We start from the raw sequence: 15,166 nt of genomic DNA, 5'->3' as shown, positions 1-15,166 counted from the left end.
AGTTTGGGATGATCAGGTTGAAACTCTCCGAAACATTTCTGAAGGCAAGCTCTTCCAGGGCAGAAAAGGAGCTGAGCTCTGAGCGGGCAAGGGCTGGAGCACAGCGTGTGTTGGTGGAAGCAGCAGCCTCCAGAGCAGGGTCAGCTGGAGCCCACCCAGCTCGGGCAGGCGGCTGAACATGGGCTGGTTGGCACAAGTCAAGGCCACCACGTCCCAGGTTATCTGCAGAGGCTGCTGCATCGACACCGGGCTCCTGAAAACATGCTGAGGGGGAGCGACTTATTTGTCCTTCTTATCCTCCTCACTGTTCTTTAGACAACACACAGTGCCATCCCATTCTGCAAACCTCTTATATCCCTTTCAAGCTCTAGACAGGACAAACTCTTATTTACTTAATCAATAAAATAAAAAAAATAAGGAAGGGGGAGCTGATCTGCAGCATCCATTCAAGAACGGACTCACTCCTCCTGTCTTTGCTTTGGTGCTGCACATGTATGACTGGGAAGTGGCCAACCAGGCATTAAAATAAACATGGAATGGTTAAAATATCAGCTCCAAAACAGATGTTGAAATCTTACTGCATTTCCCAAAGCTGGTGTTTACTGCCTTGGCAACCTAAGAATGCTGTTTTGCTTAAAGCACAATTTTAGTAATTCTTCTGCCTTGAATAATGTGAAGGAATTTCAAAATTATTTCCAGACCTTGGTAGCTCCCTGACTTATTAGAGGAAAGCACCGGCCTTTTGTCTTTAGGAAACTGGTACGAGTTTGGCTGCTGTCAGAAGGGGAAGGCTTTGGTAGCCTAAACTCAGCCTTTTAATGGATCGTAGTCAGGAAACAACCACACACCGCTTTACTTGATAGCACACAACTGGCTCTCCTCCCTTAAAAGATGTTGAACAAATTACTCCTCTTTAATCCAGACAAGGTAGATTAGAGCTCAGAGACTTGACTTGGTCCAGCTGTATCCACCTGCTTGTAAGCAACCGTGCTGTCTCAGACTTCATTTTTCACCTCTTCTAGAGGAAATTTAACACAACCGGTCCAGAACTCTTCACTGTGGTCCTGCAGGAGTTTTACAGGATGTTATACTTGCAGGAAACGTACTGGAAACATTCCCGATGCATTTATTTTCTATCTTTTCTTTTGTGCTCGTTCACAACAAGTTTAACACAGTAGTCTGCCCTGGAGATTTCTAACTACGCAGCAATTATGGGGGTAAAGGAAGATTCTGAAGTCTCATCAAAGCCTTGCTGCCCATCACAGATTCAATGTAATATTAAACACCCGAAGGGTTTTTTGGAGGAATTTGGACAAATATTCAGAGGGGTTTGAAAAGTCACATTCATAACGCAGCCGTAGTGTCCTGACACGTAAGGACTGGCTTATTGAGCTGGCGATGGCATTTTCTGTTTATGAAGGAGAGCTGGAAGGTGCAACGATTACTGCCTTTCCTTCAGCTTGTTTTGGTGATGGAACATGACTATTAGGGTAAATCAATTAGCCTCCGATTACAAGTGTTCAAGATACTGCCTTTGTACAATTACTCCTGAGGAAAAATGTTATCTACTATTTCATTTTCCCATTGTCTTTGGAAGTAGAAAAGGGATTAGCGCTACAAAATTTACATCTTCATTTGCGATTATGAAGCCTTCTCAAACACAAAGACATTTGGGAATTATCTAGCCGCAAACCTTAACCAAACGGATGCAATTCCCCCCTATTTCCCCACCGCAGCATTTCCTCCGTTAGCAGCGCAGCAAGGCAGCACCCGGCACTTCTGCTTCCACTGGAAAACAAAGCAGATGCTACTGCTTGTGTCAGATGCCGCGTGAGCTGCTAAGCAGCCTTGAGAAGGCAAAAAGGGAAAGTCTCGCTTGTAAAGCTTTGCACAAGGTCTCAGGGCTGCAAACAATGGTGCCGGCTGTCAGCGCGGGCACGCACCGCCCCGCGCGCGGCCCTGATTGTGCGCCTTCAAGGTTACACGGTCATGTAAACCAAGGGCACGGAGAAAAACGCTGGAAAACTCAAAAGCTTCATGGTCATGGGTTTCAATAGCCGTTTCTTTTGAAGGATGGCACAAAAGGCTTGTGGGACAGGAGCATCTCGGAGCTGCGATAGACTTCTCTGCTGCAGCACATAAAGGGAAGGGGATGTTGGCCTTGCGTACGGCTTGTCTGCAAAACAAAAGGATGATCCTTGGTGTCCACCAGGAATGGGAAATGAAGTTGGCAATGGGGTTTTTCACCTCGAGGGAGCGTTCCCGGCCACCGCCTTTAACAGGAGGAAACCAGATGTCCTCAGGTACGCTTCCCATGTGGAGAAACGCTGTCTGCATATAGATACACAGAGGCACGCACACTTTTTGTGTGACACACAACAGGCTACTACGGCCAAAAGCCTCACAGGGAAAGACCTTTCATTATACAGGCAAGGTTGAGAAAAAAAAGCCATGCGGTACATAACTTGTCTTAGCTAACCCCAGCAACAGATGCCATTAAAAAAGCGAGCCTGCTGGGTGAGATGAAAATACGGTCTTTGCCCTGGCCATTTGTTACGTGCAGATCTGTTTAGGAAGGGTTTGGCAAAGGACCTGTCTCGGCAGAGGACTGCAGCCCTGCAGAGCCACGCAGGGGCTCCTCATCAGCCGCCTCTTCCAGGCTCCTTCTGGGGCTCCCACCTACCCAAGGGTGGCAGTCCCTCCCACAGACCCCCGTCCTGCTCCTCCTGCAGATGTTCCATCACTCACCCAGAACATCGGTGCTTCTCCTGCGGGTGCTGTGCCTCACGCCCGGGGGCGCAGGGGCTGTCGCAGTGCCCCATCTCCTCCTTGTGCCCCAACAGCCATGCGTGGGGCACAGTGCCTGTGAATTCCTGGGGTCAGCCCCCCAGGTGCCCCATGGTGCCATTTCTTTTGTCTCTTGTGAGGATGGAAAGGGGGAAAAAAAATCAGCCCACTGGCTTTTGTCCTAAATTCAGACCAGCTGCTTACTAGTATTGTCCCTCTGCCTCACTTTTTACCCCCACAAAGCACACTCCTGGGCCCCCAGCTTCCAATTCTCGTATGTCAGTGACATGAATATCTCTGTCTCCTCTGGAACAGACCGCAAATTCTGCTGCCTTTCATCTGAGAAGCGAAACCCCAAAAAGCTGAGTCTACTGAAGGGAGCGTATAGCTGGAGCCTGCCCTGCTCCTGCAGCGGGACGGTGGAGCTGCCCTGCACCGGGGGGCTGCCCCCCCCAGAGCTGCGTGCACCCCAGGGGCTCTGAAAGCTCAGAATCCTCCATGGGATGGGACACAAACATCTCTGAGCTTACCTGGCAGGCAATTAAGCTGTTGCTTTGCTCTCCCTCCTCCTGGCAGACAAGTGCTACACCAGGGAAGGTATGCAAGGTTCCAGCCACTGACACGTTTGGTGCAGCCCTCCCCCGCCCCCATTTCATTTTGTTTTGTTACTGAAACCATCCATCTGCCAAATGTCACTAGCTGATAAGAACTGCCGGTTTTTAAATCCCCATTTGTAAATAGATGTTGGCTGACATAATTAATGTCTACCATACAACACAATTTGAATTACAAAGTAAAGGCAATTTAAAAATCAGCCTCCACATGATTACAATTGATACTCAGCCTATAAATTCCATAGCCCCAGGAATTACTTAAATTTCTGAAAATGAATGAAAATCAGTACAAGATGTCTTTCAGGAAAGCAAGACCAGAAGTGGAGCATCTGAGATAAACTAAATAGTCTCTTGAGATAAACATTCTTTGGTGCAGTAATACCTACGGCTCCTAGGCCACCACGGGTCTGTAAGGTCTGCTCTGCTGTCAGGGCTGCTATCTGCTATGCCGCTGCCACCTACTCAGAATAAATCCCCTTAACTGATAAGCACATTATGTTGAGGACCCCTGCTTGTCACTTCCATCTAACTGGGTGGTTTATATGAACACGGTGGCACTGAATTGCTTGGCTTTAAGTCACCGATACCGCTTGCGGGCTGGGATCAAGCCTTCAGCACGTAAGCACAAGAAGGTTAAGGGAAGAAGCACAAAATGAAAATGTCTAAGGCAGAATACAGGCTACGGCACTCGGAAACATTTACCCCAGCTTCAGTTTTTCTGCTAACTAGAAATAAAAAGTTCAAATGGACAACAAACATTTCATACAAGCAAGCTGGGGCATTAGCTTGGGAAGAAAGACCGGCAATGCAAGAGTAATTTAAAGCATATCTAGGTTGTGCCTCTCACGTGCCAAAATAAATAGCTCCATTCCTTCCTAAAGAGGGCTGTGCACCGGCTCTACAGCAGCGTGGCACAGGCAGGAGCAATCCTGCACATGGATCCTGCGCAGGAGGAGGATCCAGCACAGAGCAGAACATGCTGCCAAGTCTGCCTCTTTTTCCTGTCTTTACGCTATCACTTAAAGCTTTAAGTGAATTTCATTATTTTCCTGCTAGTTCTTCCTTTGTAAAATCAGGAGAAATAATTTGAGGGTGTCTAGATTTACTAGAAAAACAAATCTCTTTAGAAATAAATAGTGCCACAAAGGAGCAATGAAATCTGCTTTCAAGGAAGCAAACGTGTTACTGCAAATCACAGGCTGGCAGTTAAGTTCTGCATAAATACACCAGATACGTGGTAGTGATAGGTATGTGATAAATTACATTTATCATGCACCTTTGACCATCTCACCTGCACTCAGCTCCCCCAGTGAGGAAATGTTAACATTCCTGATCTTTCATCAGTTTCAAACAGCTGCCATTAAAAAAAAACAGCCGCCAACCAACAAAAAGCCACAAACCCACACCCCCCCCCCAACCCCACAACAAAGAATTTCACATCTTCCCAGAGATAACCTTATCTTTCGCATTTGAAATGTGAGGTTTTCTCTAAATACGTTAGCACAAAATCCAGGGTTGGGGACAGGATGGTCAATCAGGTTTAAAAGTATATAATTAAAGTTACCTATCAGGGCAGAAATGGAAGCAAGCATCACTAGGAACCAGCATAAGATCTGAAAAAGATGTGTAGCGTAAGGAATACCAGCAAGCGTTTGCATCACTGGATATACAAGGATCCCAGATTTTTATCTGCAAATATGCCATATTTGTTGCCTGTGCAAGAAATAAGGTATTAGTCTTTGAAATAAGGAAGTTATAAACAAAATGAGGACAAATTAAAACAAGGCTGCTCCAATCTGAGACACTGTTATCTCTGGAATTGGAAACTAGGCATTTCCAGCATCTTGCTGCAGTATCCACGAGCCATGCCAGTGATGTTACTGAACCCCTGGCACTACAGAAGAGCGCGGCCACGGTTGTTCCAGTACCCCACAGTTCAGTGTAACACCTGGTTACCCCCCTCAAATGGTAATGAAAGGTCTACAATTCAATATTGTTTTTCTTAAAACCAGCAACATGTATACCAGTGTGGCTGCTGTGAGAAGATTACAAGGAGAGAAAATCCACAGGAAAATGTAAACTCAAAAAATCACCAGTTAAAGTGGTGAGAACCTTTCTTCTCATTAGTTTTCCAACTCCCTTCCTTCACATTCCTCTTTGTTATTGAGTGGAATGGTCGTTGTTTTTTGGTTTTTTTTTTTCTTTAAATGAGGTGCAAATGCATTTTCACACCTCTACCTAAAACTAGGTTAAGTCTCCAAGCTAATTACACATTATTAATGAGTTCAACAACTGTGGGTAGGCTGGTCAGAGAAGGATGCAGGTCTGCACGTCAGGTATGTATGCACGCAGATGCACGCTTATACTCTGCACAGGTCTGATGCTGCCAGGTGCTGAACTCTCTTCTCATTTGCAATAGTAAAAAGTTTAACATTGAAAATCATAGTCTACAATGCAATCCTTTTCTTCTGTTTCTCCCTTTTTTTTACAAGGTGTTTGTGGGGTTTTTTGGAGGGGGAAGTGTTTTTTTTTTTTAATACTGAAAATACAGTAAAATATTACATTCAGATGACCGTTTTCCAGACTCTCCCCAGGTATGCTTCATTGCAAAGACCAGCATCACCTCAATAACACTTCTCTCTCTATTAAACAAGCCACCTGCCTGCGCCAACACAGACCGGGAGGTGGCTGTACGAAGTTTTAGCTACTCAGAACAAACAATACAAGATTGGGTTATGTACCAGCGCAGACCATCATGTTCTGGCAAGGTCTGCTCTGCTGGTTTAAAGTTACCATCTTCCACTGCTGTCATCATTGCCAGAGATTATCCCCTCCACAGTAGAGCTGGTAGAGGGACACGTAACCCCATTTCAGTTGTAAATTAGAGAGGAAGAGCTCGCTTGGGACACCGGCGGTGCTCCCTGCTGCCCACCATACAGGGACAGCTTAGCTCTCTGCAAAACGGGTCTCAAAGACCAAGCTGTAACCTGACAAATTAAAGGCAAGGAAAATCAGTGCCAGTTTACCTTAATGTGCTGGGCTTTAACTGCAGCAGTTTAGCTGCCATCTTAAAACCACGGGCGAAAATTTGAACCATGACAGGCACTACAGCAAGGGCTTTTGGTGAGATGGAGCTCTTCACTCCCGCTCCTCCAGGCTGGACTTTGCAGATGAAGCATTGGCACGTGAGAGTCATCTTCTAACGTCAACTCTGCAGTGAGGTGCCAAAACCAAAATAGAAATCCCTAAACAACCTAAGATCCAAGGTGTAAGCATCTGCAGCCAAATGATGAGGTTCTTAAAATGATACATGTTGTGGTTTTAAATCATTGTCTTCTCTTCAGAAATACAGAGCTTCTAATGGTGTCTGTTACATGCTCCTGAACACAAGACACTATACATACACATACATACCATTTACAGGGCTAAATGTATGTAAAAAAAAAAAACTTTGAAAGAAGTAAATGTTTGTATAGAAGTAGTGCATACATTTTTTAAAAAAAAAACACCCACAAAACCTTTCATCCTAACTTTGGATTAGATCTGTATCAGAACATACATCAACAAAGCCAATTCAGACGGACTTTCATAGGAAGTGCGCAGAAATTAAGAAGTGCGTAGCATAAATGAAGGACAGATTTTGCACTGATTCTAATAATTTCTGTTTAAAAATCTTCCTGTTGAAAGTATTATTCAAGCTTTAAATATGCCACACTGTGGGATGAGTGTGCACTAAAACAATTCTTAACAGACCTGTTAATTGAAATCATTAGTTTCTTCAGAATACAAGTATGCGGAGCTACTTTGATTCTTAAGTTTCTAGCTGGCAGGAAAAAACAAGCCCTAACTGTGTCAGAGTTTAGCTGCTGAAGAGATGAGTGGTTTATGAGGGATGTAAAAATGGTTCACAGTTATTAAAATAGAAATCTTCGTTTGCTTTTCAAGGAGGGGGGACAGGAACATTTATAAACTAAAAGTTTAGAAATGGGCAATTAAGAAATACATCAATAAATTAATCTTCCTAGGATATTTTCTGGCTTGTGGGAAGACAGTAATAAACACATCTGAGAATTTTCCAGCTGAAAGCTCCTGCCATCTAAGCCGGATCTTACTGGGTATGGTTTTAATCCTGAAATTACGTAACATTTTCTTCCATGTGAACCCCAAAGACGCTAATTTCCTTCTACATTTATTTTTAAGATGGCCTAAACACATATTCAGTAGGTCACAGGCTTTTATCAGCTCATGTTTGCCCCCGAAACGCCCCGTAAGGAGTGCAATACCATCATGTCTACTCATTCAGTCCCCACGGCATCGTGCTGTAACAGACTTTGGCATCGCAAGCAGCAGAATGTACCTGCTTTTGAAGCAGTATCAGACCAAAAAGCCTAAAAAGCAAGCTTTATTTCCTTCTGAGCAGGTCTTTTTAGATACCCTAAAGGCAATGCTGACAACCGCTCACCCCGATGCAAGGGTTTTATACTCACCGGCATCGAGACTCCCGGTCGCCGCGGTCCAGCCCATGACAGGGGGAATGGCACCGACGACAGCTCCCACCCATGTGTTGGCAATGCTCATCCTCTTCATGGGCGTGTAACAACACGTGTACAAGAAAATGTTGAAGGCTCCCAGGGCACCAGTGAGAGGGTTTACTCCCAGTGTCAGCAGCGCAATTCCCGGGATGCCGCAGGAGGCAGCAAAAGAGACAGCGAGTAGAGGGCTATGGAGAGAGCCGGAGAAACACACTGAGCGCAAGTCTGTCTTAAAGAACAACCAGTCCCGCTCCTTTTGCCTCCTCCCAAAAATTAAGATTGGATTTTTACTACTTTTTCACTTGCCCAGCCCAAATTTTCCCATTTGAACCCCCCACTCCAAGAAAAGCCTTTCTAAAAAGTTAAGACAATCTTGCTATTGGTTTGCAGTGACAGGCAATCCTTGTTGTGAGCACCGTGTTCACCACAGAAATTCAACCTCTGCAGCTAAACAGCCCTTACGGAGAGCTGGTGCTTCCAGCAGATCTTTCTCTTTCATTTCAATCTTAGTAAATTTTGACCTCTGGAAAAAGCACTTAGGGTTTAGAGTAAACGAGGATGGTTGTAGCTTGTCAGATTTTTAACTGATTGAAATCATCGAAGGGATCCTTTGACTGAGATGCAACAGGGTTAGACACAAAATTAGGAAGCATTTACAAGAAAAAAAAAGAGTACATTCAATCATTTTGAAATTACATCAACAGGAATAAAGTACTTTTTTGCTTTACTGAAAAAAAGGGCTGATTTTTCTGCATTCCCATTTAGCTTACACACTGTGCTAAGCAGGGGTAGCACACCAAAGCAATTCTGGCAGCAGAATCAAAATTAAAACTTATTATCTTCTAAGTACGACTGGAATTAACTGAAGATATTCTAGGTTTGGCTGAAAGCAGCAAACATCAGAGATGCAAATGATTTCCGTTGATTTCTACTCCACATCAGCTAAGAGCTCAGGGAAGGCTGGAAAATCTTGTTAAAATCTGTAAGAAAGTGGCTGAAGCTACGTAAACTTCTGCTAATAAGTTCCACAATAAACACCCAAATACGACGAACAAGGATTTTTTGTTTGGCTACCAAAACCACGCCATGATGCAACCCTAAGCAAGTTTTATTTGTGATCCCTTGCACAGATCAACACGTTTGCTGCTGGCGGAGATCTCTTCACATGTGCTCGTTCGAGGGTGTTTGGTATAATGGGAAGAGAGAATTAAATGCCACTAAGAAATAACGTGGTGTGGGAGACCTCTGGAAGGGAGGAAAATGCCATTAACTGAGTTGCATTTAATAACCCATGTGGCTAAACACACACTTCTAGTCATCCATATAAGACAAGAAAATATGTGTGCTTGCCACAAATGTCTCTGCATGAAGTTTAGCTTTACACGTTTTGTCTAATTGAAAACTATGCAGCCTTTGTATTCTACAATCACTTTGCCCTCTGGTCAAATCCTTAACCCTAAAATACGTGTTGCAAGCACTACTCCAACCCTCATAAGAAAAATTTGCTGGTGGGGATGAATTTTATGGGAGTTTTATCAGCAAAAAATCCTACCCTTCAAGTTTTGATTTTTAAGGCCTTTGTTGAGCCAGTATGGCATGGGCATCCTAAATAACTAGAAGAACTAAAATGAGCAAATCTCACACTAAAGATCTGCCTTCAATTTAAATTAAATCGACTAAGTCATTTTATCCAGCTTTTCAATACCATCAACAGATTTTAGGTTACGGAGCGTGCACAGAGCACATTTACGCTGCAGCATTACCAGTCTTGGTGTTACTAATATATCAGGAGTAGAGGCAGGGTACATCATTGCCATCCACTGACAATGAGATGTATAAAATTTAAGACTGTTTTCAGGAGCCATACTGTGAAAGGAGCCATACGGTGCTGTGCTCTCTGGTTTTGCAGCTAGCAGTGCTCTTTTGCAGCAAGGCAGCAAAACACAATCTGTACCGTAAACTGCCTCAACGCCGACTACAAATGCCGAATTTCGTAGATGTTGCCCCTCTGCAATGAAAGCCTGACTGGGTTTGGTTAAACAAATCTATCTTGACTGATTCCTGAATAAAATACAGTCAGACAGTAAACACCAGATTTACACAATACACACTTTCGAGGCGACAAAAGACCAGCGTGACCCTCTGAGGCCAGGCTGGCCACGTCGGCTCCCGCCGGGCTCACAAACATAAATGAGGACACAGTTTGACCTAATGCAACGAGCGCTTTCCTCATTAATCAAGAGTGAAGACTCCTGATCCAAAGGAACGCTACACACCACCAGCTGGTCACCCAGCAGCAGAAACCAGCCCCTCACGACTCCTACGGGCAGGGAAGGCAAAGGCTGGGAGTGCAAAGACCCCTGCGCGGCTGAAGCCAGCACTATGTCACCCTGCCGGTGCCAGCCCCGACACCACCCGTGCGCTGCCCTCACCGATGGGTTGGCAAAGTACCTTTAAAAAAGAGGCTTTATCAAAAGGGAAGGGTGAAGTTATGTGGCTGAGGCCTCCAGAAAAGCTGTGCTGTTCCTGGGGGATGAAAACACACTTCTCTTTCTTGGTTTCTTCCTTTTTGCCTCTTTAAAAGGAAGTTCCTGGAGGCTGTTTGATTAGGGTCTGTAATAGTCCTAACGATCTCAGGGGAGGGAATCAAGTCAATGGCGGTTGTTCTTCATCAGCAGTTGAACTATAATACTTTTGGACATCCTGAAAGTATTGCATTTTCTACTTCTCTCCAGTGTTTCCTTAACAATCAAGGAACTGTAAAAATTCTTCTAGAAGAGTAACTGTCCAACTTACAAATACAACTCCAATTGAGATCAGAAACTCAAACTGTGGTCTGATGATTCAGCTTTGTTGTTTCTGCCCCTCAGAATACTGTTTGGCATCACAAAGACACTGCAATCGGGAATTAGGACCTTGCCTGCTTGGTGAGACATGAGGCAGAGGAGAATTCAACTCACTCTCACATAAATATGTCATGTTTATAAGGTCTAGGAGAAGTCTAAGCTCCTCATTGGGAAAGAGAGAATGTTTGAGGAAAACATTGGGAGATTTCAGTCACTGGTGCAGTTCTTTCTGCTTCAGTGACTTGCAGTATTTTAATAAGACAAGACTGACTCTAGGTTTAAATCAGCGCAGTTTCAGGGTATTCCAACCTCTACTAGCTCGTAGTCTTCTAGGGACTGTTACGCATCTCCGTGTTCACACTAGGTCTGTCCTAAGTCAGGCATGCAGCGTGAGGCTCGTTGATTTGGTGCACGTTCCTTTGCCAGACTGCCTGTATCTCACCCAGGGAACACAGGACAGCAGGATCTCATTCTGGAGCAGGAGATAGGCTGTGATGCTGAGCTGTCACTGAATTAGCCCCATCACCTAATGACCACGCAGCTCCTCCCGCTACAGCCTCGTGACACCGCGCAGTCCAGCGTGCATCACAGGAGCATCAGTCCTGGGTAACCCAGCGCCAGAGAATCCTCATGCGGTGGTCAAAAGTGGCTGCGGGGTCTCTGCTGGCTTCCTTCATCCTTAAACCATCTCAGGCAGTAAGTGGAGGCTGATGACAGATGCTGGTACATAAGCCTCATTTCACTTGGGCGTTCACTTATGCTAAGGGAATCGCTCCCATGGGAAAAAAAGGCAATCTTCCATTGGAAAATTGGCCAAGGAGCTAGCTCAGAAAGCAAACATATTGAGTAAGAAACTAGGTTTTATGATGGATTCTTGGGAGGAGTTGGTTTCAGTTATTTGACTGATTAAAATCAGACTTTGGAAAAATATTACAAGTGCCAAATGAGTGCTCTTCAAATTTCAGCTCTAAAATACCCAGTTTGTCACCACACAGGACACCTCCTAAAGGAAAACCAAAAACTGGTAGTTCTGCCTCGTTCCTCCTTCTCCTTTACTGAGCATGCATCTGCCAAAGTCTGCCTACTAACACTGCTAAAAGACACTCACATTCAACTAAAAGCTTTTGAGAGAACTTCAGCTTGAACATTGAATAATCAAACCCTTCCGGACCGAAAGAAAATGTGGTGACATTTCTCTCCCACAGCATTTACCCAAGACGGACTCTCCCCAGCCACACTCCACTGACAGCATCCAAGAGGAGGAGGAGGCGCAGGACGAGGAGCAGAGACCCAGGTTTCTCCTCATTCAACTCAAAGCTTTTGTTGACACAGAGGTGTCTGGAGAGATGCTGTCGGTCAGGCAGGGAGGATTGCTCGAGAACACCCAGAGCTATCTGAGGTGGGGAAGGGGGAGCAGGCAGGAGGAATCCCATGTGGCCGATATTCAGGCATCCCCTGCACACACAACCACCGGGCATCCATGTGGACCCCACTCATCGTATTGTTAACGGAGACTTTGGACAACGCAGCTGCCTGTTTTAATTCATGTGCAACAGCAAATTCTCCGAATCTAGTTGCCACTTACATATGATCTGGTTATACCTATGTAATGATCTTACACAGATGTGCATGAAATATATTGATTTAATAGGCTCCAGTGTCATGGATACTAGCACTTATTGACTCACAGCGTTACTTGGAAAAATGGAGAGGGGAAAACAAATTAAAGCATTTGCCCATCTATAAAATTAATGTACTATTTTACGTATTTCACAGCAGCATTAGCAAGCTTAATATCTATAAAGATCAACAGCATCACTACTACACATGCTTTTCTATGCTGTCTTTGGCTCTTTGGCAAAACATTTTGTGAAGATGACTGTCAAAGTACAGTTTGATCTGCAATTTAAAAAACAGTATGAAAAAGGGGGGCAAAGTTCAAAGAAAATTTTTTTAAGAAAAAACAATCAAGAAATTAGAGAAAATTCCCTCTTAAAAACCTATTGATATTTTGAAATATGGAAAATTCCTGCATCAGCATCTAATGCTTTGACCTGTCTCTGTGAATATATTGATACTCATATACAAACACAGACACAAAGCCCATATGAATTCTGAATAGGCACATTCATGCAACCAGCACTTGTATGCAATTCATGTTCAGATGTTATGTAAATATGTAAGAAACTTAATTTTTGACCTTGTGTTAATGGGAAACAGGGCACACAAAACATATTTACATAAAAGTGTAAGCCTGAACGTAAGTGTCCATTTAAAGCTGCCTGCATATTTTTCAGGTGAAGCACAAGCGCTGATATTTGAAAATTGGATTTAAAGCCTAATAGAAAAGGTAATAAAACAAATCCCGTCTTCTCCCTGTCTGTCAAAAACCTTTTATGGAAACATCACCCACTTCTAAAAGGGCAAACTAAAAAAAAAAACAAAAACCCAACCAACCAACAATGCTCTTTTGTTTTGCTGCAGCACGCACAGAACACCTTAATGGATTGAACCATTCAAATTCCCAGCTGGTTACTTTGCATTAGATCTTATTATTATTGACAACTCTCCCTCGAGCCACAAGGCCAGGGATCTGTCCTGCCAAAGGCAGGGTGATGGTCGAACACAGGCAGGAGAGGGATGGTGAAGAATGAAGCGCAGAGGGCAAGTGCTGTGCCGAAGGGCAGGAGGCCGGGCAGAGGCACAGCACCACTCGCTCCCCCAGCACCGGCCAGGCTGCGCATCCCCACAACGCACCCACTGCATCCAGCCACGGGCTGGGCGGGAGGAGGAAGGTGGGAAGGGAAGGAACTTATTTAGAACCATTTCCACGTCCCAGTGAAGCCAAGACATGCATCCTCACTTTCCTCTGACTAGGATTTTAGTAATGCCAAATGCTCTGTGCAGACTACACCCTTTAATTAAACTGCAATTCTGCTTCTTTTTTATGATGACACAAAAACTGCTTTGGGTTTTTGGTGAGTTTCCCGTTCTGTTCAAAACACAGGTTCAGCAAGACCACCACGCTTCCTCCCCTCACTCATTTGCTGCTGTTGCCCCCAGAAATGATCCTAAATTATCCCTGACTTCAGCATCTTCCACGGTGGCAGGTAAACAGGACCGAGACAATAAAGATGAGATTGACGGCTCAGATTAATCTCAGTATTGCTACTCTGGGTGCAAATTCCATCTGCATATAGTGTCAAAACAATTTGTCGTAATAAGAAAAGGAACAGCCTGAACCAGCCTCACGCACATACAGGCTGAAAATAGTGGGAGCTTGGAAGAAGGTATTTGGCAGACAGAACACAAGTGTGATTCTCATCTCTGCAATTTCATTTCGCCATCACAGGCTGAGATACGAGGCCAGTGCATGAACGCTGTTCCAAAGCCGTAATTAAAATCAGATTTCAGGAGGAAGCATCGTAAGTTGCTTATTATTTCTGGAATCTGTAGGTACTAAAAATGTCCCCGGACTACTCGCCAGTACAAGACTGCTGGAGGAAGCCCCCTCCTCTTCCTAATTTTTTCCAGGTCAGCAGTAAGTTATTAAGGCTTCTGAAGCCACTTACAAACTCAGACAAAAGCATCAGCCTGGAGTTTTTGCATTTTTCCACCAGCAATGAGAGGTTACACCAGCTGAAGTGCAAGTCACAGCCCTCTGAAGGTTTCTGTGGCCGCGAAAGCCCATGTTATTTCAGGAGTGAGGATGTCCATGGACAACCCCAGCATAAATGCACCTAATGCCGTGCAGAAAATCATCATTCTCCCCAGCTGCTGATTTACACTTTTGCTCATCTCCTGGCATCTTCTCAATTCCTGCGGCCAGGCAACTGCCAAAACCAAGTCCCAGGGTAGGAGCTGAGCCTGTGGTCACCATGACTGTCATGTGGTGCTGAGCTACAACTTGGTCACCTCCCTCAGCTGCAGAAGTATCAGCCAAGGGATTTTTTTCATTTTATTTATTTTTTTTTTCAAAGAGCAGCATCCAAGAACTGCTGAACCCTCCTCCACAGCTTTTAGAGGTCTAGCAAGAAAATCAGGGAAGGACATCAACCCCAGGAGTGACACTAGGTAATCCCATCCCACTGGGAAGATGCAGGGCGCTGAAGACGTTGCACACTGCAGCAACGCATGACTGCAGCGAAGCCTTCCTGCTCCCGTGGCTTAGGTAAGGGGCAGAAGGACCCATCTCCTTCAAGCCCACATCTGGATTGCATTTGTGTCATTTCCAGCTCTGCTTCCCCAGATGGACAGATGCCTGAAACCAGCAGTGGGGTTGTCTGCTGGCGCAAGTGCCGCAGAGTCAGCTGACTGCGAAAAATGAGCCAGAAGGCTGTAAAAAGCACATTTTGCCTCGAATAGTAACGGTAGCTTCCCTGAGATT

At 44.8% G+C, this 15,166-nt stretch overlaps 1 protein-coding gene across 1 annotated transcript in view; it reads right to left on the bottom strand.

The window, feature by feature from the left end:
• COX10 (cytochrome c oxidase assembly factor heme A:farnesyltransferase COX10) overlaps positions 1-15,166 on the bottom strand; it is a 104,197-nt gene that overhangs the window by 6,288 nt on the left and 82,743 nt on the right. Inside the window, exon 6 of the mRNA XM_080367288.1 lies at positions 7,889-8,121. Coding sequence (XP_080223414.1) covers positions 7,889-8,121 — 233 coding nt within the window. The remainder of the gene's footprint in view (positions 1-7,888; positions 8,122-15,166) is intronic.

This window comes from Falco punctatus (assembly GCF_963210335.1).
Source record: "Falco punctatus genome assembly, chromosome: 1".
Classification (NCBI taxonomy): domain Eukaryota; kingdom Metazoa; phylum Chordata; class Aves; order Falconiformes; family Falconidae; genus Falco; species Falco punctatus.
Note: the sequence above shows the minus strand (reverse complement) of the source record. Positions and strands in the feature narration are given on the sequence as shown.